A 25,993-nucleotide genomic window follows, 5' to 3' on the forward strand; every position below is an offset into this window, starting at 1 on the left:
CCAAAATTTTCTTAAAATATATATTTTTTAAAATTATTAGGAATTAAATCTTGTTTTTTAATTACTCTCTCACTCTCACTCTCTACTATCCACTGAAAATATATAATTTTCTAAAATTTAAAAGAATTTCATTTGTAACCGAACGGAACTAGGCTTGGAGACTCTCTCTCTCCGTCGGCGCTCTCGCTGCTCTGCACAGTCGAAGTTCGATGTATGGAGTGTGAAGTTTAGGGTTTCTTCTGCAATTGTTTCGTCTTTAGTCTCAGATAACTCAAAGAAAGATTTTTTTCTTTTCTGATTCTAAGGGTACTTTTTGAGATCACCTGAAGAAAACACGAATAGGAACTCTGTTTTACTGGTCTATTGAGGTGTTTCTTTGATTGCTTTTACTCTTCGAAAGAAGAAACACGGCTCCATTTCACCATAATCTCTTGTTAGAAACTCTAAAGTTTGTGTTTTTCCAATGGAAGATCCTTCAAGAATGACGACGCTCCATGACTTGCATTTGGCTTCAAGAAAAGCTGAGGAAGGAGGTCTTCTTTCTTTTTCTTCTTCTCTATTTATTTCTGTAATGGTTGATTGGTTTCTGGGATTCTTTTATTCAGTTTATTGGTTCTAATCTTCTGTTCTTGCACAAAATGTGTCTAGGTTTTTATTTTAATTTTTCTCTCTTTTATGTATCAAAATGCAGCTTGCAGGCGATTCGAAGCTGCGGGATGGATTGAAACCCTGGTTGGACCTCTTGGTCTGCCTAATCAACCGTCAGAGCAAGAATTTCTTTCATGCTTGAGAAATGGTATCTTCCTCTGCAATGCCATTAACAAGATCAGTCCAGGAGCAGTGCCGAAGGTACTGCACTGCTATCTATGGATGTACATATTTTTCTTTCTTAGGGTTACAACTTCAATTGCTCTCCCTCAACTCCCTTATTGAATTTGCCGTCTTCTGAATTCATGATTCTTTCAAGGTTGTGGAGGGTCATCCAAATTTGCTCTCCTTTGAAACTCAGCCGTTGCCCGCCTATCAGTATTTTGAGAATGTCAGAAATTTCTTGGTGGCTGCGGAGGAATTGAAGCTCCCCGCTTTTGAAGCATCCGTTCTTGAAAGGGTAAGTTGGAACCAGTTATGGGAACTTTAAAGTTTTTCCTTCAGCTAATTGATCCTTTACAAATTTCCTTTCAGGATACTTTGGAGGTTGGGTCTTCATCTAAGGTTGTTGATTGCATTTTAGCCCTTAAATCTTACCATGAACGGAAAGAATTAGGAGCCAATGGGTTTTATAAACATTCTAGATCTCCCATGGTGTCACATTCTGCGAGTAGGATCCATTCAAGAACCTCTGCTTCATCAGACCATTGCAGGCGCTTGGACATGTCGTTTCCCTCTGAAAACCAACCAAATGTAGAGACAGAACGTCATAGACGTGAAGGTCCTCTACTTTTATTTGAGCAATTTCTGCCGTTAGTATTATTATTATTATTATTATTTTTTAATACAGAAATGTCAATGGCTCTTGTTTTGTACTATGTAGTTTCACTTGTAGGAGCACTTGCTCAGTGCTTAGTTGATACAAAAGAAAACGTGGATCAGAATCTCTTGGCTTCAGTCTGTAGTGGAAATCAGGTAATTAATTGATGGCTCTGGTAATCTATTAATTTTTTTCTCAGTAAATCAAATAACTGTTTTTGAAAATCTTCTGATGTAGAATTCCATGAAGTTATTCACCAAGATCATGTCAAGTTTTTTACAAGAACAACATGAAAACAAATTCCCTGAGGTGAGTTTCTTCATCCCAAAATACAAAAGCCTTTATTTGCATGTAGTTAAATTCATCGCTGCAGGTTTTAATCTCTATCACCAATGAAAATAAGAGGAAGAAAATACATCATTAATATAAATCCATTGAATTTCATTAGAATCCAATTCAGCACACGGTTCAGGGGATCGGATCAGTATCGGGAGGATCACCATATTGGATTGGATCAGTCATGGGCGATCCTGTATTGGTCGATTGGTATGGACCAAGGGTAAAAAAGTTTAAAAAATCATTTTTTAAATTAAAACCAGGGTAAATGTGTTTGATTTAGATCCAACACATCCCATTCCTGATCTGGATCAGAATGGTGTCGGACAGGACCGATTGCTGGTCCCAAATTTGATACCTAAAACTGTGATTCAGCAAACTACAGTTAATGTTTAGGAGGAGAGTCCAAGTGATTTCCTTACACTATCAGTTGGAAGTAGAAAATGGCAGATCTTTCCATTGAATGTTTGTTTTGATTTTAAAATTTAATAAAATAAAACATATAGAATGCCTTTGATATAATGAAACTTTTTAATTTTCTGTCTTGGATATTCTTGCTTTCTGCTTCTTGGCTTCTTTTTTGGCCTGTGGTCATTTTTCTTGCATGGGTATAGATAGAATATGGCAGTCTATCCTACTTATGCCATATAATTCCACAAAAAATATTATGCTTTTTCCTGATGTTTGCTTTTTGGAAACCATATCTTTTGCTCATCTCATATTAATAAAAGGATTTACTAACCAAGATTTCCCCCCCTCTTACTGCAAATAAAAGAAAGGGGAAAATGACTAGTACAAAATATAAGCAAGAGAACTATTTTTTAGAAACTAACCGATTCCAATCCTTTTGCTCTCTCTCATTTCTTCCTCTTTCAACTCTCTTCACTAATCTAGTCCATGTGAAATCATAAAATTAGATAGTGAAAATATTTACTACATGTAAGGAATGACCATATTAGAGCTGTGATTTGGGAGTTGCCCCAATCAATGACAAGCTCTGAGAAAGTTGTTTGAGGTGTATAACCATGTTCAATGAAGCCTGGGGATGCCCTGATAAGGAGAAGTGATTTGATTCCGATTGAAGGAGTCTGGTTGGTGATGGGGTTCTTTCCTTTTCCTTTCATTTTAATTTCAGTTCTCCTAATTTGTTTTTTCACGGATCCATGCAGCCGACCCCATTAAGTTGGGATAAGGTTGATTGTTGTGGTTGAAATATGTACTACAAACACTGTTGGTGATGTCGTACTGTTATACAACTTGGGAAGAACAATGCACTACCCATCTTGCTTATTACTCTTTTTTTCTTGTACATTTTATGGAGTATAATATTCAAGCAGTGCTCAGTGCAACAGAAGTCTTTTGCATAATTCTATCTTCCTTAGAAGTTTCTTTAACTTCAAAATGATGATGCAACCCTTTAGATGTACTTCATACAATGTTCGTTATATAACTTTTTTTGCACCCTTTTGCAAGCAAAAATCTGTGCTGGTATTGTGATTCCTTTTGTTCTCATAATTTAACATATGTTTGCATCATTATGAATGCCCTCACTTAGACTCGGTCATATATATAGAACCATTACATGCTTTTGATTTTGATTAGTTAGATGTTGTTAAGAATTTGATTAAAATTAATTGTGTCATTTCATATGTTTATTTATAGTTGAAAAAAATCCTTAAAGATTCTTCAAAAGAAGTGAATGGCCTAAATATGGATTCGCCAGACTCAATAGAGAATGCGTCTAGAATTGGAAATTATAAGGTACGGATTTTCTTTTAAGTCTTGCTGTCATTATGGTTTGATGAAGCTAGTGATCAGTTTCCTGTAAAATAAATTTGGTTTAGGTTTTCTTTAATGACAGTTTAATCCATTTATTGGAATTTAATGCTTCAATCGTGGGAACCCTAAGCAAGATGGTGCCATCATGACTTTGTCGTAACCCATGGTTTCAAATATATGATCAGATGACTCAGTCAAACCAACATGGGATTGAAGGAGTCCGACCGCTGATTCAATAACAATCACCTCACCCCAAAATGATTCTATACTCAGTCTGGACTCTGGATCAGCCAAACTCAACTGAGTCAACTCGGGATCAGCAGAGATTGATCTGTTCCTGCATCCCTGCGCACATGAAATTTAGTGTGACATCATATATAAATTTCTGTCACCTTTATGAGTTCATAAACTGCACTCTGTTTTTTGGGATGTTACTGGTATCCTTTCAACATTCCAGGTAACTCATATTATTGGTAATATCCATGTGGATGTATATAAATTTTACTTTTTGGCCAAACCCTCGGCCTTGTCCATGGATGCCTACTTTTCATTTTATAGGGAACTTCATAGAAAGCTCCTCTGGTGTTAATGATATTCTTGCAGTCTTACAGGTTGTATACATTACTTTATTGGATTATAGAAGGAAATCTAATTAATTACATGATTTTAGTTTCACAAAGATCACAAATAGTTCACAATCAGCATTGTGTCATTTATATAGACCTAGTTGATTCTACATATAAGTAGCATGTTATATACATCTTGTACTAGTTGCTTCAATCTCTTTTTTGGCTAGAGACTTGTATCTGCCCAGATAGATTTCATATATTTCGTCGGTTGTCACATTTTATTTTTCCTTGGTTTCCATTCAATTTCTCATTTTGTTTCCGAGGTCTATCTCTTACTAAGATTATACATTTAAGTTGCAATGTCAACCCACCTCTAATTCTTTTCCCCCCTCCTTTTCATCTTTAATAGCCAATTGAATTTCTTCGTACTTTTTGAACTGGAAAGGAAGTACAATTAGTCCATAGAGCCTTAGTTGTTATGACATGGTTAACTGACATTATGAACATTCAGTCTTGTCAGTGGCTTCAGAATTGATGACTTAACATGGAAGTCAACTGAATCAAAATTGAGATTCAGCTGACCAGAATGTTTATTAGAGCCAGTACATAGCAGCCTGACAAGTTCAACCCGGAACAGTGTCTAAAACCTGTTGCAGATGACAGTTTTGGGCTAGTCAGTTCTGGTTTACTTTGACTTAAGTTACCAGAATGTTCAGAGACCTAGCCTGGTTTTCTGAAGGTCAGGCCCAACACAATTTACAGTGATGAGGTATGCTAGGATGAAGTAACAAGCACTGGCAAATCCATGAGAAACCAGAATTGCAGTAAACCTAAAACACAGTAGAAACTTAAAGTGAACAGAACTTGCAAACTAAGAACTCAATGACAATGAAACTAATATATTCTAGAGGATGTATATCAAAGAGTGTTAATAATAGTATGGACAGAAAATAGAAAGTGTAGAAATCAGCAAAATAGCAAGTCAAGAAAAATGAAATGACTCATAATCCAACCATCAGATGACCATTTGGTCGAATGGAGTAAGATGGGAGGAGACTATCATAGTTTAATTTCAGTCCAAGTTAATGATCAGATGACTGAAGTTTACACTATGTTATTGTCCAACAGTAAGTCATAGACATATAACAGTGCTGAAAAAAACTTAATGAACTGAAGAGAACTTAAGTAACAGTGTTAGGAATTAAATAAACACAAAGAAAAAGATAAGAGATCAAGAGAAAAAGATATGACCAATAGGTTTCACCACCTATGGCCTGCGGTTGGGTTTCACCACCCACCCTCCAAGGCTCCACCACCTTGGTTGCCACTTGCTTCACCACAAGGGCTTTGACTGATTCACCACAGTGCACGCACTCGCATAGTGAATAGTTTCCTCAAACATCAAATCAGTGGGCTAGTGTACCCTTTGCTCTTTATTAGACAATTAACTGATTACAAGGATCGAAACTCTCCTTGCTACTTGGCTTCAACGGAAACACAAAGAAGGAACCCTTCTAGAAAGGATACTTAGCTATTACAAGGAAAATAGAAAGCAAATAAAATGGAAACTAGGGTGGAATCCTTCTAAAGGATCCATTGCTATTGTATGCAAAATAGAAAGTGACAAAATTAGAAATTTCTACTTAATATCTATCCTAACAACTAACTCACTCATTAATTGGAATTAGAAACTAACTACTTAATCCCGTATAGGCTTTAAATCCCTTTGGGCCTGTTACAGTAGGAAACTCAAAATTGCTTTGCCCATGACCCATCCATTAGGAATTTAATTTGGGCCTAACTTATTGATCCACAGGTTCAAATTGACTAAAAAAACTGAAACAAACCCAAATCCGAAAATTTCTTCCTCCAAGGGATAAGTTTTGCATAAGAAAGATATTGACCAAAGTCAACTACTTGAACAATAATCTCCATTGCATTTCTTTATGTTTTCCTTCAAATTGTAAATGGTAATTGTTGTTGTGTGTTGATATACATTGTTGTGGCCCTTACTTAACAACTCATGCTTTTGGGATAAGCGGTTAATTATGGTATAATTCTTACTTTGAATTTATCAACCTTTGAGTTGACTCACAATTCATCTATGACAATTGGATAATGACTTCCAGGTTCAGTTTAGTTTTAAGTTTCAACAAACTGATATCACGAGTAAGTATTCATGTAGTGATCTGGAAACTAGATTTTTCTTAGGATTTCTGTCCTTCATGGTAGTCTCTATTTCTTTCCTCTTGGTCCTCTCCTAAATACTCAATTATTTTGAAGTTCCGAAAAATAATCTCTACATATAAGTTATGGATTTCATTTCATGTCCTTTATAATTGTGGTTAGTTTATTTCTAAATAATTGAACAACCTTCATAGCCTCTTTTGCTAAACATAAAGTAATTGTTAGTATCTCTGCAATGGTTCAAAAATTTTATTACGATATTAGACAAATTATTACATTGAAAATGCATGGTTTATTTCAAGTTAATACCACCCAATGATATTTACGAAGGTGGAAAACTAAAGAGTCTCCCTTGCATTGTAAGAATTATTACTTTATTATAAAAGGAATAGTTTGTCATTTTTGTAACTAAAATAGTACTTAGAGAAAATAATATTGACATGTGCTCTGACTGTTTCATCCTTTCCCAGAAATTGTACATATCACCATTTATAATTGATAAATTTATGCTCTCTGAATCTCTGATGAATTCCTGTTGAACACATTTAATTTCCTTTGACTAGATTTATTTGGAAACGTGGTAATTATGTACGCATAGATAATATTCTCTTCTTGGCTCCTTTTGGGAACAACGCCCCCACCCCCAAAAAAAAAAAAAAAAAAAGAAAGAAAAAAAGTGGGATGCAAATGCCGGACTCCTTCTTGATTAAAAAATTAATTGCACAATCCTTGTTAAAGTGTTTGTCTCTTTGCATATGTTAGCATTTTATAAGTAGTTAGCTATTGCAATATACTCTAATTTTATTCTCTCTATAGTGTTGCAAGTCTTGCTTGAAGAAGAAGGGTAATTGTAACCATTGGCGCATGTTGGAAGTACAAGAGAAAGACCTCTTGGTGAGCTTTTGTTTTTCATTTACTTTTGTAAGATTTTGACTTCTATGAAGTTGTTGATGGTCGGAAATTATGTCATTACAGATTATGTTTAACTTAAGGAGCTTCATCTGGATAACTAAGTTGATTTACTAGACGTTTTACTAGTGTTGGAAATTTTGAGGCAAAGAATGAAACATACATATGTATACATACACATATGGGTGCACTTTGTTGTCACCAAAGTGGCGAATTGAGAAATTTTTAACATTCTTTTGATTACCCATGGTCTTTTTTACAAAAGTAATTTAAGTCAGGGATAAAAAAGGGGTTTCAAATTAAAAGTTACATATTTGTTATGTCATTCTCAAGATTTGTCATTGTATTACATGTTTTTGAGTATGTTTAAACACTTGGAAGATGGAAGTGAAGTAAAATAAAATAAAAGAATTTCAGTGAAGTGAATAAAAAAGTTCTCTTTCTATCGAGCCGTTTGATTAAAAGCAAAATTAGGTAAGAACAGAAAAATGGATGGCATCGTTACTTTCCCTAAACTTTTTGACACAAACCAAATAATCAGTTCAATTTGGAGGAAAGAAAAATGTATTTGGTTTAAACATTTTCGGCCAAAAGAAAAAGAAAACATTAGGCCTACTTTGCACATCCAACCATACAGCTGGAGAAATACTTTTCATTAGAAAATCTATAGGAGTTCTCTTTTTCTGTTCCTTCCTTTTCTGGGAGAGTTGATGGTTTCCTGGAATATCAAGTAGAGCCTAGGTCTCCTATTCATTGTCTTTTTTCAATCTAAATACAGTTAGCCTTGCAGTGAAATAATGATGAATACAAGGGGATGACTGAAAATAGAAACTAAACTTGCCAATTCATTGTGCAGGGGTGGTTGTTAAATGATTGAGTTTGCCTTTGAAATTGGACATATAGCCAATCTAAATCTAGATCATACTCTAATGGCTGGAATGCCAAATCACCTCTCCTTAGCCCTCATGGCACAAACTAGGTAGGCCATAAAGGGAGGCCACCTCAGGTGGGGCGCCTAAAAGACCTTTTGCGTTTTTTGTTCTTATTTTACTATTTTCTTTTCACATTCTTTTCCTTCACTCCAAATGGAATGTAGCCCTTAGTCTCACTCGAAGAGCCATATAATAAATTTAAAGTACTTATTTAATGCTTAAAAATTAAGTTACTATACATTTAACGGTTCATTAGCTATTTATACCCACTATCTGGAGTGTTCACTTAGTACTAACAACTAAGTAATCTGTATTTCACTATCTAAGTAATCTGTATTTCACTATCTAATCCCTTTGAACTTGATTAATCTCCACCATAATGTAATATTTAATGTAATCAATCTGAAAGTCTTGTTTTTTCATGATGGATACTTCATAAGCCCTAGCTGTTGTGTAATTCTGTACCTTGATTCTATTTCAATGAGGTTTTGGTTTTCACATGAACAACTTAACTGATTTTAAGGTTGATGTCAGTCTATTGAGAATATGAACATTATTTTCTTTGTATTGGTTAATCCATGATTTCATCTCATCATATTTTGGTGATCTGCATGAACCTGAGATCTCCTGTTGCTCTTTTAGATTACTTGTTTCGTAGTTTCTTGATTTACCAAAAAAAAAAAAAGAGGTGTGAGTTTTCTAAAAATAACCCAAAAAATATGAAACTGTATGTTTTTTTTTTTATTTGAATGTTAAGGCAATGGCATGTGTGGTAATAAATCGTAACAAAACAAAGTATCTACGAAGTCAATTTTGTCTCTACCTGCATACATGTTGGGACAGACGCTTACAGAAGATGTTTATCTTTGCAGGAACTCAAATCATTATTGGCAAGCACAAAAAAGGAGTTTGAACTTTTACAGTCTCAATTGCAGAATGATTTAAAACAAATAGGTATTCTTCTATGGGAATGAGAAGTATAATACATAAATGAGGAGGTTTAAATAAAAAATTCCAGTTCTTTTCTGCATGCTTTCAAGATTTATCTGAGTTCTAATTCCGGAAGGAGTCTAGAAGTCTCAGTTTATCTTGTCCTCGTTCTCAAAGTATCCTACGTCCCTTACACAGTCGACAATAGTTGCATATTCTAATTGTTGATTTGTAAAAATATTAATGAATAGTTCCCCTTGAAATTTGTCCTTGAAATTTGTTAATGCTTTTGTTGTTTCTTACATGTTTTAGGAAACCAGGTCCAAGAGCTTTCTACCGCTGCACTTGGGTATCATTGGGTGGTAAAAGAAAACAGGAAGCTCTATAACATGGTCCAGGATTTAAAAGGTTCATCCATACTGTTGCACGTAACTATTGTTGTGTTGTGTTCAAGTCCTAATTAAAATTTTCTTTCAGGAAATATTAGAGTGTATTGCAGAATCAGGCCCACCTTCAATGCTGAATCAAAAGGCGTTGTAGATTTTATTGGAGAGGATGGTTCTCTTGTGATTGTAGATCCAGCAAAGCCACAAAGAGACCCAGAGAAAGCTTTTCACTTTAACAGGGTCTATGGTCCAGCTGCTACCCAAGGTAATTCTATATCAGATTTTTTTTATGTTCTTTGGCATATAAAAACCTCATATGATCTCTCATTTGATCTACCATGTTTTCAGAGGAGGTGTTTAAGGATGTTAAACCATTAATAAGGTCTGTCATGGATGGTTACAATGTTTGCATCTTTGCTTATGGTCAGACCGGATCTGGTAAAACACATACCATGGTAAGATCCTCAGCTAGATTATGGCAACAATAATAATGAAGATATGTGGTAATCAAGTCTAATTATCTGATTTGTGTACCTGGTGCCAGTGTGGTCCATCTGGTGAATCGATGAAGGATCAAGGAATCAACTATCATGCTCTCAATGACCTCTTCCATATTTCTTGTAAAAGGAACGATATAATGGATTATGAAGTTCATGTTCAAATGGTTGAAATTTATAATGAGCAAGTAAGGGACCTTCTCGTAGAAGACTCATCAATCACAAAATATCCTTTTTAACTGATTTTTAATCTTATATTTATTTAGTTTTGTTATTGCATCTCTATTCTATTTTTCAAGTAACTTGGCATTACAATAAGTTTTTGGATTCTTAACTGGTAATAAATTAGAGATAAGGACCTGTACCAGCAATGGGGGGTTAAGTCTTCCTGGTGCTACAATGTATCCTGTGAAGTCAACTGGGGATGTCCTTAATTTGATGAAACTTGGGGAACTGAACCGGGTAGTTAGTTCCACTGCGCTCAACAACCAAAGCAGCCGCTCCCACAGGTTTGTGCATTATTGAATTGTTTTCATACAGCCACAGGTTCTTGACAGTAGATGTAATTCTTTAATGTTTAAGGAAGTATGTTGACAATAATGCTTTGGTGGTTTCGTGATTATTCACAGCATCTTGACAGTACATGTGCAAGGCAGAGATAAATCTGGAAGCATCCTTCGTAGCTGCCTGCACTTGGTGGACCTTGCAGGAAGTGAGAGGGTTGACAAGTCTGAAGTTACAGGAGACAGGCTTAAGGAGGCACAACATATCAACAAGTCTCTTTCTTGTTTGGGAGATGTCATTACAGCTTTAGCTCAAAAAAATCCACATATCCCTTACAGAAACAGCAAACTCACACAACTATTACAATACTCTTTAGGTTGTAATTTGCTAGCCAATCGTATCTTTACCATATCTTAGTTGCTTGATTCTTAACTTCAATTGTAATTTGTTTATCCATTCTGACAGTTTTTTTCTTGAATATATATTACTTGTAGGAGGGCGTGCAAAAACTTTAATGTTTGCTCATGTGAGCCCAGAAGCAGATTCATATGGGGAAACCATTAGCACATTGAAGTTTGCTCAGAGAGTTTCAACTGTTGAACTAGGTGTTGCTCGAATGAACAAAGAGAGTAGTGAGGTTAGGGAGCTTAGAGAACAGGTATGCTTTTCTATTTAGGGGATCAATGTCTGGCATGCTCACTTACATAGCCTTTTTTTTTTACTTTCTTAATTCTTTCATGTGTTTCATGTTGTTGGTCTTGCTGCAATAAAGAGTGTACCCAGTGTACGAGGTTCCCACCATTGCGGGGTCTAGGGAGGGTCATTATGTACAAAGCCTTACCCCCACTTCGCACAGAAGCTGTTTCTCGAGTTGAATCTGTTATGGAGCAACCTTACCGTCATCTAAAAAAATGACTTCAGGAAATTTGTGGGATTCACATTTTCCTTCGCTTTAAGAATGCACGTGTGTGTTTGTTGTTTGAAAGAAGAAACATACATAGAGTAATATTATTTGTCATGTTATGAATCGCATGTTTCGGTAATAAGTTGTGCAGATTAAAGGTTAGAGCCATCAGCCAATATTAAAGTTTGAAGACAGAAAATTTGACTTTATCCTGATCCATAATGGAAAATCATGGTAATGGAAAATCATGGGTTTAACAAGCTAAATATTTTGCAGGTTGAGAGTCTGAAGAAGGCTTTAGCAAGGAAAGAAGCACAGGAGATACAGTTTGATAAAGCAAAGGAGCTGAGATCTCCATGTGAGAAGCCAAAGGTAACTGAACGGACACCCCCACGCTACCGACGATTGAGTACTGAAAGCTCTAGTATCGCAAAGGCCGAGAAGGTAGTGAATCAAGAAAACAGAAAGGGATCAAAAACACCCATTGTAAAGGCAAAACTCAGAACTGAACGTACACCAACTCGTTCCCAAGTATTGAACTTAGAAGGCCTAAAGTATGATAAAGATCAAATGCAGGCAAGAAACTCTGAAGATGTAAGTTAATTCTAACTGTTTTTCTTTTAACATATAAATTGTTGGTAAAATAGGCATCCTTTCTTGATTGTTCCAATCTATCTTTAACTATTGTAGGTTCAAGTTACTAAAAGGGGCGTACAGCAGTATGTTGCTCCATGTCTCTTGAGGGATGGTTGGAACAATGGGTGCAGCTACTTGGGCCAGTGTCAAAATCCAGAATCAATCACCAGCAGTGGCAAGTGTGCTGATGGCAGTTCCATGACAGTTGCATATCATAATGATATTTCTCGTTGCCCTAACAACTCAGTTTGTCAAAGCCAAACTTTGGCAACAGATTGTAGAATGAGAATTCCACGTCTTCAACTACCAAAGACACCCGAGCCACAGATACGTGCAAGAAATGAGGTTCAGATTGTGCCACAAAGGGACCTTGGCCTTTCTAACAAGTCTCACATACCTAGCTTGGTTAGTAGTACAAGTAAAAAAGGATCCCAAATAAAGAAATCACTTCAAAACATTGGGAAATTGATTCATGGCTCTGAGAAAAGGTAGGTAACTACTCAATCATTCTGTAGTAGGGGTAGATATAGATTGTGGAACATACTAACATTGTGCAAATTTACAGAAACCTGCTTCATACAATGGAAACACAGTCGCCTATTCATGGCATGAGCAACATTACTGATGGAAAGTCACCGCCACTCATATCTAGTGCAAGGGCAATGAGGAGGCAATCACTTACTGGTGGTCAGACTCTGGGAATGGAGAAATCACGGAGATCTTCACTAGGGGGGAAATCAGCCGGTTGTCGTGAGTTGATCTGACAAGAATGTCTATTCAATCCATCTGTGAAGAAGGAATTCTAATATTTGTTCTTATATATTTTGTAGATTAGTTTGTCATGTTTGTTTTATTCTGTTTTGTAGATTCAAATGAAACTCGGAATGCCAGGACACCTCCTCCTGTCCAGTCGCCGACATGTATGGCGAAGCGGTGGTTATGAATCTTTCAGTGCTGACAGAATAAATATTGAGATCTATGATGATGCTTTAACTCAAAGCATGCTGGCATGCTGACATTCAAATTAGGATTTGCGACATGTTCCTTGAAGCATTCGAGTGTATCCCTGATGAGGGTTCTGACTCATATCCCAGAAATGAAATGTAAAGGTGATGTACAGAAGGAATAGGCTCAATTTTTTTCATTTAAATCCCAATTGATTTAAATGGATCTGAAGTTCCAATTTTGTTCATTCAATTCCATTTTATTGGTGCTCCAATCGTTTCTGTTTTGGAATGGAGCCTGTATTTTTATTGGATATTAACAATTGATTTACCTAAAATCTCTCAGTTTTGCGCCATGGATCTAGTAGTCTTGCCTCTTGAGCAAAAAATTTCCTATGGTTAGAGCTCCCTTGTAAAACAGGGATTTGCTACTACTATTGAATCACGTCTTGAGCTGGAAGCACCATGTCTGTCCTCAAATATGCAGCCTTTTAAGTCCTTAACAGCTATTCCATAAGTGAGAATGATCTTAAAAATGGTTCAGATCAAGATCAAGTCTCAACACACGACAGTCACAAAGACCAGTTAATTGCACCACTCTCTCTGGCACTGGCCATACTCATATCTCAGCACTTGACAGTCATTGAGAAAGGGATCTCTAACAAGATTGAAGGAGTAAGAGCAGTAAATGTCTTTGGGCAGAAAAAACAAGCAAAACTATAGACCTAAGTTCTTGGGGAATGGCAAGAAGGGGAACGGGCATAAAGGGTAACGAAATTTGACAATTTTCACCATTGGATGCTGGAGGGATCTGGGATTATTCAGCCAAGGCTTGTTTCATAGGGCCCAATTGACTTCTGAACAAGAAATAGGATGAGGGCCAACTGGTCTTAATCAGTAAAGAGGTGTTTCTGGTCTTCTCTTTCCAGATGAAACCCTGACATTATCCAATCTTGATGACCATATTACAAAAGATCTCCTTATTACCATGAATTGTTGTCCTAATATCAGTACGGAGGCAAAAGTTCAAGAGTGCTAAAATCAAATGAAACATAAATCTAGAGCAGCTTTAAAGTGTATCTATGTATTTACATAGATGTACAAATACATGGTTTCTACAGTTAATTGAATTAAAATAATAAGATGGTGAACAATAGAAACAACCTCAATGTTTGATCCAAAAATATTTTTAATTTTAAACAATCTAATAATAAGTTAAAATTTAATTTTCCTTCAAGCATACTTTGACCAATAGATTGGCCTCTGAATCTTTTATGATGCTCTATCAGACATTCAAATTCAAGGAATGAAAGCAGGAGCATTACCTCCATGGGAGGGATTGGGCTTAGGCTAGTTCTCCTAGAGCTAAGGCTGGGCTTGGGCTACCGCAAATTTGCCCAGGGCCCAATCCTTTTACAGACTTGATGAGAGAGCTAGGCTCGCCTAATCTAAGGTGTATTTCAAAGGGCTGGGGCTATTTTAATTTTTGAGTCGGTGTTTGTAGGTTTAGTTCATTCCCCAACTTCCACCCCCAAAGTAAAATGACTGTGGGGCTGGACCCTAAGTTTGGGGTGGTATGACCTTTAATGGGTAAGGATGGTTATGGTATTTGAAAATCTTTTGTTCCACTTCCACCTTGTCAAAGTTGGGTGCCTCGTGCATACATGTTAGATATGACTTGGTCATATTTCAAAAGGGTTCAATGTGGTATTGGTGATACCTGTATAACCTTAAGAGGTAGTCGATTTGGCAAGTGATCTTTTCTTTAGGAAACGTGTGATTCTGAGTTCAATTATTCTTATCTCTTTAGGGCCACTCACATGGGTGTGTTTACATTTTAGTTTGTTCTCATTTAATCCTGGTATGGCCTAATCCATACGGTTATACCTGTGGATTTCAATCAAAGAGAGAGAGCTCATATGGACTTATTTCATCCAGAAAAAAAATCAGGGCATAGATGAAATGGTGAAGTAACCTTTAATGGTGGTTCCTGATATTCAAAAACATGTAAAATGTGGTTAATTTATACTAGGGCCTCAAACCCAATACGCTACCTGTTCTATATCATATATCAAGTTGCCCAACATTTGGAGTTTTGTTTCACTTTCATCCAACCAAAATAAAATAAAAAATCTAGGGTTTGGAGTTGCAGAAAAGTTGCAGCTAAGGATTGGGGAAGAAGCCAAGAAACTCAGGCTCCCACTTCCCTTGGACTTCGTGTTGCACACTTGCACTACGAAACCAAGCCTGAAGCCTTTCGTTGTTCCCTTGGGAGCGGTGCATCCCTTAAACTAAAAATAGTTATTTGAAAAGTGGTCTTGAAGATGATTCCATTATGGGCATTGGTCCTTGTAGTATCAATCCGTCCGGAGCTAAGGAAATTATATTTCTTCCTCAAATCATGTGGAAGGCACAATTGCCCTCCAGGACAGGGACTCCAGCTATGCAGTCATGGTTTCAAAAACTGGGAATCCGATCGGTCGAATCAGCTGATTCAGATTGGAATCTATCTCGATCGATCTTGATTTCTGTAATTTTGGAGCAATCGATTCTGGAGTTTTGGTATCAGGTCACTGGGTTTCAGATCTGAGGGACCAATTCTAAAGTTTTTAAAACCAATTCTGATCTTTTTTTTTTTTTTTTTTTTTTATATAAAGGTGGAGCTTTGTGCAGTTGGAACTTGGAAGGCATTACAAATAAAACAGATTTTTGGTTAATAGGAAGTAAATAATTTCTTGTGGTTCCATGCGTTAGATATATGGGATGTATATTATGTTGATAATATTAATAAGAGGATCGAGAAGAGGATATTTTTCTTTCCTTTTTTAAATAATTAAAATAAATAAATAAACAAACCAGGATAAGGCCATTGGATTCCAACGCAAACCCTTGATGGGGAGAAATTTATATTAAGCCTCTCTTCAGACGACAAAGCTAGATTTACAAGAGATTCTCAGGAAAGGAGGATTCCCAAAACCCTAGACGTGGATAACTCTATTCCAACATTGGAACAAGAAAGACTAGATAACACCTGCCCCTTTTTTTTTTTTTTAAATCATCTCTCAGTAAATATTTATAAAAAAATTATTATATACTTCACAGATCCATAGAAGACATCTACCACTTGCATGTAAATTAACAGAAGTACTGTTCTTTACCACCATTACCATAGAAGAAAAGGTACTGTAAAGGTTTTGCTGAGAATTTATTAACTCAGTGCTTTCAATATTTAGTCAAAAAAAATCTCTTTCTAACATGATTATCAGTTATTCAAAAGCCTATTTTATCCCATATCCCCAACCCCCTCTTTGGATTAAATAAGAAGAGGACCTGTTAAACATAACTACCTTGGTTGTTGTAGAAAACTAGAGACTAGTTTAGATCTAGAAGCCAAGGGTGGGAGAACAAACAGAGATGAAAGCTACATCAGAACTCAATTAGTTACATAGGATTCTGAAGGTTTGATAAATTATGCCCCAAAATCATCCAAAATAAAATAAAAACAATAAAAATTATGCCCCAACAAAGGTGATGCATGTAAGAATAGATTGAATATAGAAGCTTATTCCTTTCCTGGTGGCAGTCACAGGCTTAGCTAATTTAAAATCTAGACTAGGAATTAAAAATTTAGGAAATCTTATCTGTTAAAGGCAATCATGAAAAAAATTAAATAAAACCATTTCAGATTCTAAATTTCCTGGAATTTTATGTGAACATTCATTTCTAAGATTTGTTGTAGAATGGAAAGATGAGCATGAACGACGGGATGAACATGGTGAATAAGAGAATTTTAACTCTTCTTCTCAAAACAGTTGGATTCAAAGGCAAACACATCAAGCAAGAACATAAGGAAAAATTCAGGTCCCTTGTAATATCCATGTTAGTGGTAAGAAATTGTTTGGAACCTAGTATGTGGACTAGCTACACATAAACTTCACAAACATAGTAAGCTGGCAGACAGCTATCATCTAAAACAAGTAGTTGCTTACACTGTTTCATTCAGTACTGATTACATCTTATAATAAACATCCTAAAAGCTGGTTGATGAATGAGAATGATATAAAACTAAGGTCCATAATACTAGGATGAAGGTGAGAATCTTGTGCTGGGAATTTTATGAGAATCTTGAGGTTTTTAAAATCTTCGATGAGAAATAACATAGTAAGATACTTGATTGTGAACACAACTCTACTGTCAGGAAATAAGAACCTTTCTGTACTATGTCACAACCTGTTCAACTAGAATGATCCAAATAGATAGAACATACAACAACAACAACAACGTAGCATTATCCCAACCAAATGGGGTTGGCCACATGGACCTCTGCTCTTCAATCAAGTCTATTCGAAGTCGTACAAGATACGAGGCCTAAGCTAAGCATGTCTTTCCTCACTTCTTCCTATGGTTATGTGTTAGGCCAGTCACAATACATGCTGGTCACCTTATGATTTGATCTCTGATTTTTTCTTTAATGATGAATCAGAACTTACTAAACAGAAATAATAAGAATACACATGAAATTCAGGATACAATTATCCAGCAAAGATGTGTCAAAATAAGATGTTCAGAACATTTCTATGACCAAGCAAAAAAAAAAAAGGATTAACCTCCTACAAATCTACGATGCTAAGCCCATCATCAAGGAACACCTAAATGTTTATTGGGGCATAATTTAATGCTCCAGTGTTCCCACATACAACTAGAAATAGTCCATTGATGCATGAAAAATCTACAAGTTCATAAACAAAAGAATTTAATTGTTGATTCATACATCTCATCACAAAATAAATAAATAAATAAATAAAAATTGGGCGCCTATTTTTTTCTTCTTTATTTTGTACAGGTATACAAAAGAAGAGACAGGAGAAACAGATCACTACATACAAAAGCTTTACAATCTTCTTTCTTATGTTGAACATATGAAATTCAATGGAACAGTGGTATCAAACAATTAAGTAATGGGTAGAGAAAGACCAGATTAAGGAAAGACTGGAAGCTTTGAAGATCATTGTGGGTTTTGTCGTTGCATTCGTGTTCTTTGGGCAATGGTGTGCTCATAGGTACGAGCCAATCTCTTGCGGAATCTTTTGAGATCCAGTTTAACCTTCTGGCCATCAAGATAGATCTTCTTAGTGAATTGCCAACCTTTGGCATTCACACTATCAGGATCTGTGAGGACTGGATCATTTCTATCATACTCTCCATACAAGGAACTCTCCTTTGGTAGTAATTTATAGCCAACATACTTGAGACCAAGCTTTATTGCAGGTTCACCATAGTAAGTATAAGCAGCCCAGTCAGTACCAAGAGGGATAACTTGGATGAATACAGTTCCAGGCCTCATAAACAGGAGATGCGTCATAGCAGCACCGTGTACACCGATCATAGCATCACTATTATTGAGAACCCGATAAATCTTTGCCAGCTCGGTTGTAGGGTCTGGCTTCAAGATTTCAACTTGGAAACCAATTTCTTCTGCCAATTTCACCATTTCAGCTTCATTAGTTATCGATCTGGATCCATTTCTAGATATGATAACCAGTACTGGCTTCCATTTCTTTGGTCCTTGAACTTCTTCTTCTAATGGAATTGGTGATGATGATGACAATGAAGCCACTCTGTCTCCCTCCTCCTCTTCAATTATGCCCTTTATCCGAGGCCAATAGGCCTTGTCTAGAATATTGCGAAAATCTCTAATACTCTCTTTCCCCGGCATAAAGGATGCATTCACAGTGAGCTCATCATGGATTTTGAGACCAACAATGGCTTCAGGGAAGCAATGGGTTCTTGAGTCTCCATAAAAATCGATTGGGGGATAATCAGTGAGATGGGAGAGGATATCTCCATATTTACTATACCACCAACGATGGTAGTCGGCGACAACAATCACAAATTTCTTCTTGAGGTGTTGAGTGGTTATGTAAAGAGGGATAAGTCCATCATTGAATTCATGGTAGACATTACCAGTGTAGCCACCTGTAGAGAAAATCACAGCAGGAACAGTGTGTCGAACATCGCATTCATGGCGAGGGGTAAGATGATACTTCTTCACAATAAGCTCAACATCACGAATGGTATTCATGACGCTCGTTTCCCACTTGCGAGTATAAGGCTTAATTTTCTCGTGATGTAGTTCCTCTTCTTCGACTTCTTCTAATCCTACATCTTCATTGAAGAATGGTGCTTGCTCATTATGATCGCCATATGGAAGATAGTTTATAATAGAAGAAGAAGCAGCAAGAATCCTTATATCCCCTTTCATTAAACAGGTATCATAGCGAAATGCTCTCCTATCGCAAAGAAGGGCCTCTGCAATTCATACCCAGTAAGGAAAAACCAGTTTATCCAATCAATTTCAGGTTGTTACAGAATTTTTGAATCACAAAATCCCAAAAAAAAAAGAAAAAAAGAAAGATGCAGAACAGAAAGAAAGGATAAGATTACATACCATCAGAGGTTGAAGAAGGGAGCGGTTCTGCTTTCTGATCAGCACTAGGTCCATCGCTTCCCAGCTGGAAGGAATCTGATTAAAAAGGGAGAACCTTAATAAAGATAAGCCCATCAAAGAAAAAGCTCAAAAAGAGGCTAAAGAGAGAAGAGGAAGAAACTTACGGAGGAAGGAAAGAGTTTCAGAATAGCTGAAAAGCTGAGGGACTAAGATTAAGCTGCAAGACACAAATGAGAAGAGGAAGAGCAAAGGGAGTAGCTTGCGCTTTGTTCTCTTGTAAAAACCATTGGTTCCCCAATCAAGAACAAGGGTAGGGGAGTACTCTCTGTCATCTTCTCCGTCTTCTTCAACCTGTCTAGGCTGATGATAACGGTGATGTTGCCCCATTTCTCTTTCTTTCTCTCTCCTCGTTTGACACTTTGGTACCCAGATGAAGAGAAATGACTAAAAAAAAAAAAAGCTGTTGCTTTACTTGTTGGTTCTGGGTTCTGAGTTCTGAGCTGTTTCTTTTTCTCCCCCTTCGTTGTTCTTCTACTTAGGCTAGGCTTTGAGAGTCCACGAGAGGGGAACAGAAGAGAAAACAGGCGAAGGAGGCTTTAAACTACTGGGTGTGTGGCGTGGTGTCCTAACTTCTGCGCTGTTTCTTCTCCTCCTCCTCCTTTGATCTTCTATATAGGGTAGGCTTTGACAGTATAGAAGGAAGCAGAGAAGAAAGAAGGGGGTGGCTTCAAATAAACAACTGGTTGTGATGTGGTGTCCTGCACACGGTCAAATGCGTGTTTAAGAGGAGAACAAAGATGGAGACTCAGGTCTTAAACATCTGATACCAACCCCCCCCCCCAAAAAAAAGAAGAAAAAATCTTAAACAGCTCAACAATCCAAAATCCTTAGTTTAACATTTTCAATCAAAATGAGAAATTAATTTTGTATGATCGTTGTAATCTAAACAACACAGTCAAATGCGTGTTTACTTAGGATGAGAAAGGGATGGGAACTCGAATACTTGAAGTCTTGAATAGGCCCAACCCAACTCAACTAAAATTCTTAGATTACCTCAAAACTGAAAAAGAAAAAAATATATATATTTAGTGCACGAGACTCTTGTATGTGTGAGATTCATGGGTGAAAATTATCGTAGTCAATATTTGAAGAATTAAGTAAGAGATCGTTTCGATTGCTTGACTATTAGACTGCAAAATTCATAGTTTACTATAAGCCCAAACACGCCCCTTAATTTACCTTGCAACTTCCAATAATAGACTAATCAAGGATAAAAAGGGGTTTTCTCCATATCTAGAAAGATGTGGTTTGGATTTTATCTAGATACTACAAACCTAGGTGCTCTTTCCATTTTTGTTATTTTCAGCACTTGGATTCTGGTCAAACCCGACTGCCCATACCCACCAAACCTGATGGCTTTATCTTCTTCTTCTTCTTCTTCTTCTTCTTCTTTTTTTTTTTTTTTTTAAAGATTCATAAAGAAAGGAATTTGGCCAGGTTACCCTTTTTGATTTCTTCATATGGGTATCTTTAGCCTGGGTCTTGCTTCTTAAATTCTTGGATTCTAATTAAATTAAACTTGAATTTGCAAGGCATGCTTAGCTAGTAATTAAATTTTAGAATCATACTTGAATTCTATCTTTATCTCATGGGCTATAGGTATCTAAACACTCAGAAAATAGATTTTAGTATTAATAGTTTGTTAAAAAGAGATGATTTTATGAGAAAGGAAAAGGGTGGTTTGATGGATCGGGTCGGGTTTGACAATAACTTTAATTAGCTTTCATCAAAGTGATGGGTAGACCCAGGAGTACTGTTTGGTTGGAACAAGAAAAAAGGAATCTAAAATCTCGTGTGCTTTTTATTGGGTTCCGCGAGCCAAAAATAAACAATTGATAAAGTCTAACTTGATGAATTGAACTAAAGGCATCAAAGCCATCAATGGAGGCGTCAGCAGAGGGCAACTGATATAATTTAAAAAAAAAAAAATGGAAAATGTCAGAAAACCATTAATCAATCCAAACGGGTCTCAAATTAAACAAGAGTGGCTGATTAAAGGGGGCGAGAGAGTTTAATGGGGCCCAATGGTGGTTGATCATCTCTGACCGTTGAATCAGTTATGTGGGATCTTATATTTGATGGGTATTGGGAAATAGCCGATATGGGCCCAAAGCCCATATAATGGATTGCCGGAGAAATGCATGTGTCTCTGGTCAGAAATTTGGATCTTCTCATACACTTTTGGGAATTTTTTCAAGGAGAGGTCTTCACTTACTTTAATTGGTCTTTCCCCCTCCCTTCTTTTTTGCTTTTCTTTTAGCAGGGATTGTCTCATTGTCGGCTTAATGGATGGATATCCGTAATAGTTACCACCTGCTTATATGGCACAAATTAAGGTGGAGTAGGGGTCCCACACTAAAGATCATCTAATCTCATTATGGAAATTTCATTCTTTTCCTCTCATTCTTATCTATAATCACAAGGACAGAGATCTTCAAGGATTGAAAAATGGTTAGTAACAAATTTTGAAAGTCAAAGATTGGGTCTGGTCTCAAAATAATTTCATTGATTGAATCATGATCGATTGTATTAGTTGATTTTTATTAGTATTGGATCAACCGTATTGGTTGTGATTGTAGTGATACAAATTTGATATGTATCAATAGTATTAATAACAAATGACAGTGCTTTTTGAATTTCTGTCAAATTCATATCACTACATTTCGATATATATTAGTATTATATCGGTGTCGACAGTGATTAACATGAACTAAAGTCATGTGTTGAACCAAAATTATATAATGGTCTCTTTTCCCTAGGCTCTCTTTTTTTTTTTTTTCGATATAAATGCTTGAAAATAAAATGAAGAGAGTCCACACAATCTTTTTCATTTTGCGAGGCTCTTAGACTTATTTGTCATAAGGTATTGAATACTTTTTCTATGGTTTTTGTTTTTAGTATCTCTTCAATTCACATGTCATGTTTTTACATTCAATTTCAAAACCCCCCCCCCCAAAAAAAAAAAAAAAAAAAAAACTTCACACTCAATTGAGGGTCACCATAACTCCTTCATCATTTTTTTTTCTTGTCAATTTTTAGTACATTTTCAATAATAAAAATGTTTTTACTTCCATATTATTTATGAGAGGGATCTATACGGTAGCCTCATATATTGGCTATTAGAGAGAAAATGCCTCTCTTTCCTTATCGGAAAAATGAATAATTTCCTATTTTATGATTCAAACATCATAAACATTAAAGGGAAAATGTCCCTTTTAATGGATGTTGGGGTATTAATGATAAAAAAAAAAAAAAAAGATTATATATATTTTAATGCCCCACATGCCATTCTTTTTTTCATTATTTATATCCTTGAGAATCATTTTTTGCATTTTTATGAGAATTACGTAAAAAAATATTTACTTATTATAGACATCAATTATAAAATAAAAAAGTGCTCATTAGAAGAAGCACCCCAATTAAAAATCATAATTAAATCCAAGGTGAGAGGATTTTATGAACAATCATTTACATAATTACCTCAAAAATTCTTTTTCCCACTTCTCCATATAATTGATTATTAGTAAGAAAGATTGAAAGAAAATGGGGCTATTTGCAAATAAAGAAAGGGCTTGGGACTTGAGAGTAAATATAGAGACAAAAGCAATCAAAGAAGGCATGGATGGCAACATAAACATGTTTTGGCGAGTTGAAATCGTCTGTAATTCCGATCTCGTACAATTTCGTGCAATACCACCTTCAGGCAGTGACACGTGTATTGATACCAATACAATGGTCTAGATCTGGTATAACTAATAAAACATTAAATCAATAAAGAGACATTTAAATCATATCTGGACCATTGCATTGGTATCAATACACGTGTCACCCCCTGAAGGTGGTATTGCACGGAATTGTACGAGATCGGAATTGCAGACGATTTTTTTCCTATTTTGGCATATAGTGATGTGATAAGAACCTGACTTCATCCATAGGAACAAGTTCACATGAGAGAGATAGAGAGAGGGTTGAAATCGTCTACAATTTCGATCTCGTACAATTCCATGCAATACCACCTTTAGGCGGTGACATGTGTATTGATACCAATACAATGGTCCAGATCTGGTAGAACTAATAAAACATTAAATCAGTAAAGAGGCATTTAAACCAGATCTGAACTATTGCATTGATATCAATACACGTGTCACCCTTTGAAGGTGGTATTACACGGAATTGTACAAGATCGGAATTACAAACGATTTTTTTCGATAGAGAGAGAAATGCGGGGGTTGAAATCGTCTGCAATTCCGATCTTGTACAATTTCGTGCAATACCACCTTCAGGCGGTGACACGTGTATTGATACCAATACAATGGCCTAGATCTGGTACAACTAATAAAACATTAAATCAGTAAAAATGCATTTAAATCAGATCTGGGCCATTGTATTGGTATCAATATACGTGTCATCGCCTGAAGATGATATTACACGGAATTGTACAAGATCGAAATTGTAGACGATTTTTTTCCGAAATGTGGGGTATCCAAATCATCTGGAAATTGCAGGGGACGGAGGCATTTGGGTCACGGAGTCATTGGATGTACATATTCCATGTCACTTTCAATCTTCCTTGAAAACGACTAGATAAGAGAAAGAAAAAGACGTTCAGTTTCCAGTCTTCCTCGCACAAGTGGCCCCTGATTTTGACATCTTTGCTGCCTCCTATCACCCAAGAATACCGTTACTTATTTATTTATTTTTTAAATAAGAAAATGCTTGGGCACGCAGCTAGTTTTTCTGAAACCAACGGATCAACTAATTGCGAGATGGGGAGCTGAGATTGAGGGGCACGGGCTTGGAGCCCTAGCATGTCCGGTCACTGTAGTATATGGTAAGTTAATGGACAACATCAATGAGGGCATATGATGGAATATTATATAGAAAAAAAAATATAGATATTATTTAAAAAAGGGAAGAAAGAATAGACACGATGGGTTAGCTCACAGTATACTGGTAGCATATCTAATATTTTCTCTTATTTTATTATTCATCCATTCTCTCTTTGAAAATTGAGTTAGCGATAGTCATCACAATGTTAGCTTTCTTGGAACTAGCCGGTTGTTACATGGATTGTTTTCAAAAGAGAGGGAGAGAGAATGATGCACGCTGGGCACATTGCTAATTATACAGTAAATAAAAACCAATTAGATATACATTTTCACTTTTAGGCGGGGTAGGCATTTGATGATGTGGCAGTATCTAAACACATTGGCCCAATTAATACCCTGGTTGCAAGCGACCACCACACTGACTGCAACAGTTAACCTCCATCACAATGGCCAATTGACTTGTAACTAAGTGATGATGTAGGGGGTCTAAAAGGTGTAACACGGTTGATTATATCAAATTATCACCATGATATTGAGTTGGCTTTCTTATGTACAATTAGATTGACATCAAATTTGGTTGAGTGGAGTAGATACTATGGAGAATAAAACAGTTGAAGCTCAGCCCAATCTGATCGGTAGATTCTCAAAAAATAGAGACTGAACTTCAGACTCATACTGGAACTATTCATGGTTATATGGATTTTTTTTTTTTTTTTTTTTTTTTAAGGTGTAATATACAACTTAAAACGGTTCTTGATTTTTGAAAAGTGTGAAATCAACGTGTAATAAAAAAAAAAGCTACAATTCCCAAATGTTTTTAATCAATGGTCATAGTATTATATTCTTGTGGTAGTTTAATTAGCACTAAGGCTGCATTTGGTAATGTTCTAGAAAAACATTTCTGGAGTTTGGAAATGAAAAAATGGAATAAAGTGTTTGGTGCATATATGGTGTGTTTCGTTTTTATTGAAAAAAAAAAAACACTAGAAACGATAATTGACGGAACGAAAAAGGTAGTTCCATCGTTCCAATTTCGTTAAAAAAAAAGAGGCATTTAACACAAAAATTGAAATTTTCGTTTTTAACATGAAACATTGTTTATGGAATAGAAATGTTACCAAACGCAGCCTAAGATTTTGTGGACATGTGCTATATATATCATCTTATATTAGAACTAGTGTCAGCCATCAAACAGGATTGGAAAAACTGGAATATATATATACATAATCATGCACATTGCAGAACAAGACCGATAAGACAATTTTGTACATCCTTAATTGCTCCATCAACCACCAAAGAAAACCATTACCTATTTTCTTTTCTTCTCGGCCATCATTCATAACCTCTTTGAAAATCATACAATAAATAATAACCTTTTTCCATCACCCATGCTGAAGAGAAAATCTTTTTCTCATGAGCTGATGCTTAGATAGAACTTATGAAATAGTGAAAAAAAATGTTTCAAGTCTTCATCAATGGAATGAATAATGATGACATCACAGTAGTGAATGAAGAGGAACCGAGGGTGGAGGAAAACTTTCCTTATAGCCTATTAGACATAATGTCTAATTTTTTCATGAAACTCTATCTCTCTCTCTGTCTAGATCTTTTTTTTTTTTTTTTTTTTTTGTACAACAGCAAATGGTTATACTGAACTTGTAACCCTTCTACGCAA

General features: G+C 35.9%; 2 protein-coding genes across 2 annotated transcripts; one reads left to right on the forward strand and one right to left on the reverse strand.

Moving 5' to 3' along the window:
• Positions 1–127: 127 nt before the first annotated feature.
• On the forward strand, positions 128–13,341 carry LOC122087927 (kinesin-like protein KIN-14L). The gene is made up of 20 exons (XM_042657064.1): positions 128–533; positions 692–849; positions 968–1,108; positions 1,183–1,429; positions 1,532–1,623; positions 1,706–1,777; positions 3,467–3,565; positions 7,156–7,233; positions 9,053–9,134; positions 9,423–9,518; positions 9,588–9,761; positions 9,845–9,951; positions 10,041–10,219; positions 10,338–10,502; positions 10,623–10,873; positions 10,992–11,155; positions 11,678–11,995; positions 12,092–12,525; positions 12,603–12,787; positions 12,904–13,341. Exons 1-20 carry the CDS (start codon positions 464–466, stop codon positions 12,978–12,980), a joined length of 3,189 nt encoding a protein of 1,062 aa, XP_042512998.1. The 5' UTR covers positions 128–463; the 3' UTR covers positions 12,981–13,341.
• A 4,437-nt stretch (positions 13,342–17,778) lies between these two features.
• LOC122088659 (xylan glycosyltransferase MUCI21-like) lies at positions 17,779–20,204 on the reverse strand. Its single transcript, XM_042657975.1, has 3 exons — positions 19,594–20,204; positions 19,430–19,504; positions 17,779–19,290 (listed from the first exon to the last, which is right to left on the reverse strand). Exons 1-3 carry the CDS (start codon positions 19,814–19,816, stop codon positions 17,987–17,989), a joined length of 1,602 nt encoding a protein of 533 aa, XP_042513909.1. The 5' UTR covers positions 19,817–20,204; the 3' UTR covers positions 17,779–17,986.
• Between the last annotated feature and the right edge of the window lie 5,789 nt (positions 20,205–25,993).

Source organism: Macadamia integrifolia, chromosome 9 (genome assembly GCF_013358625.1).
Source record: "Macadamia integrifolia cultivar HAES 741 chromosome 9, SCU_Mint_v3, whole genome shotgun sequence".
Classification (NCBI taxonomy): Eukaryota; Viridiplantae; Streptophyta; class Magnoliopsida; order Proteales; family Proteaceae; genus Macadamia; species Macadamia integrifolia.

Excerpts from the sequence above, each read along its gene's own strand:
- LOC122087927 (XM_042657064.1), top strand. The coding sequence starts at position 464 with ATGGAAGATCCTTCAAGAATGACGACGCTCCATGACTTGCATTTGGCT. Across the intron at positions 534-691 it reads AAGAAAAGCTGAGGAAGGAG|CTTGCAGGCGATTCGAAGCT; the intron begins GTCTTCTTTCTT and ends ATCAAAATGCAG. Across the intron at positions 7,234-9,052 it reads TACAAGAGAAAGACCTCTTG|GAACTCAAATCATTATTGGC; the intron begins GTGAGCTTTTGT and ends TTATCTTTGCAG.
- LOC122088659 (XM_042657975.1), bottom strand. The coding sequence starts at position 19,816 with ATGGGGCAACATCACCGTTATCATCAGCCTAGACAGGTTGAAGAAGAC. Across the intron at positions 19,505-19,593 it reads TGAAACTCTTTCCTTCCTCC|ATTCCTTCCAGCTGGGAAGC; the intron begins GTAAGTTTCTTC and ends CTTTTTAATCAG. Across the intron at positions 19,291-19,429 it reads CCCTTCTTCAACCTCTGATG|AGGCCCTTCTTTGCGATAGG; the intron begins GTATGTAATCTT and ends TATGAATTGCAG.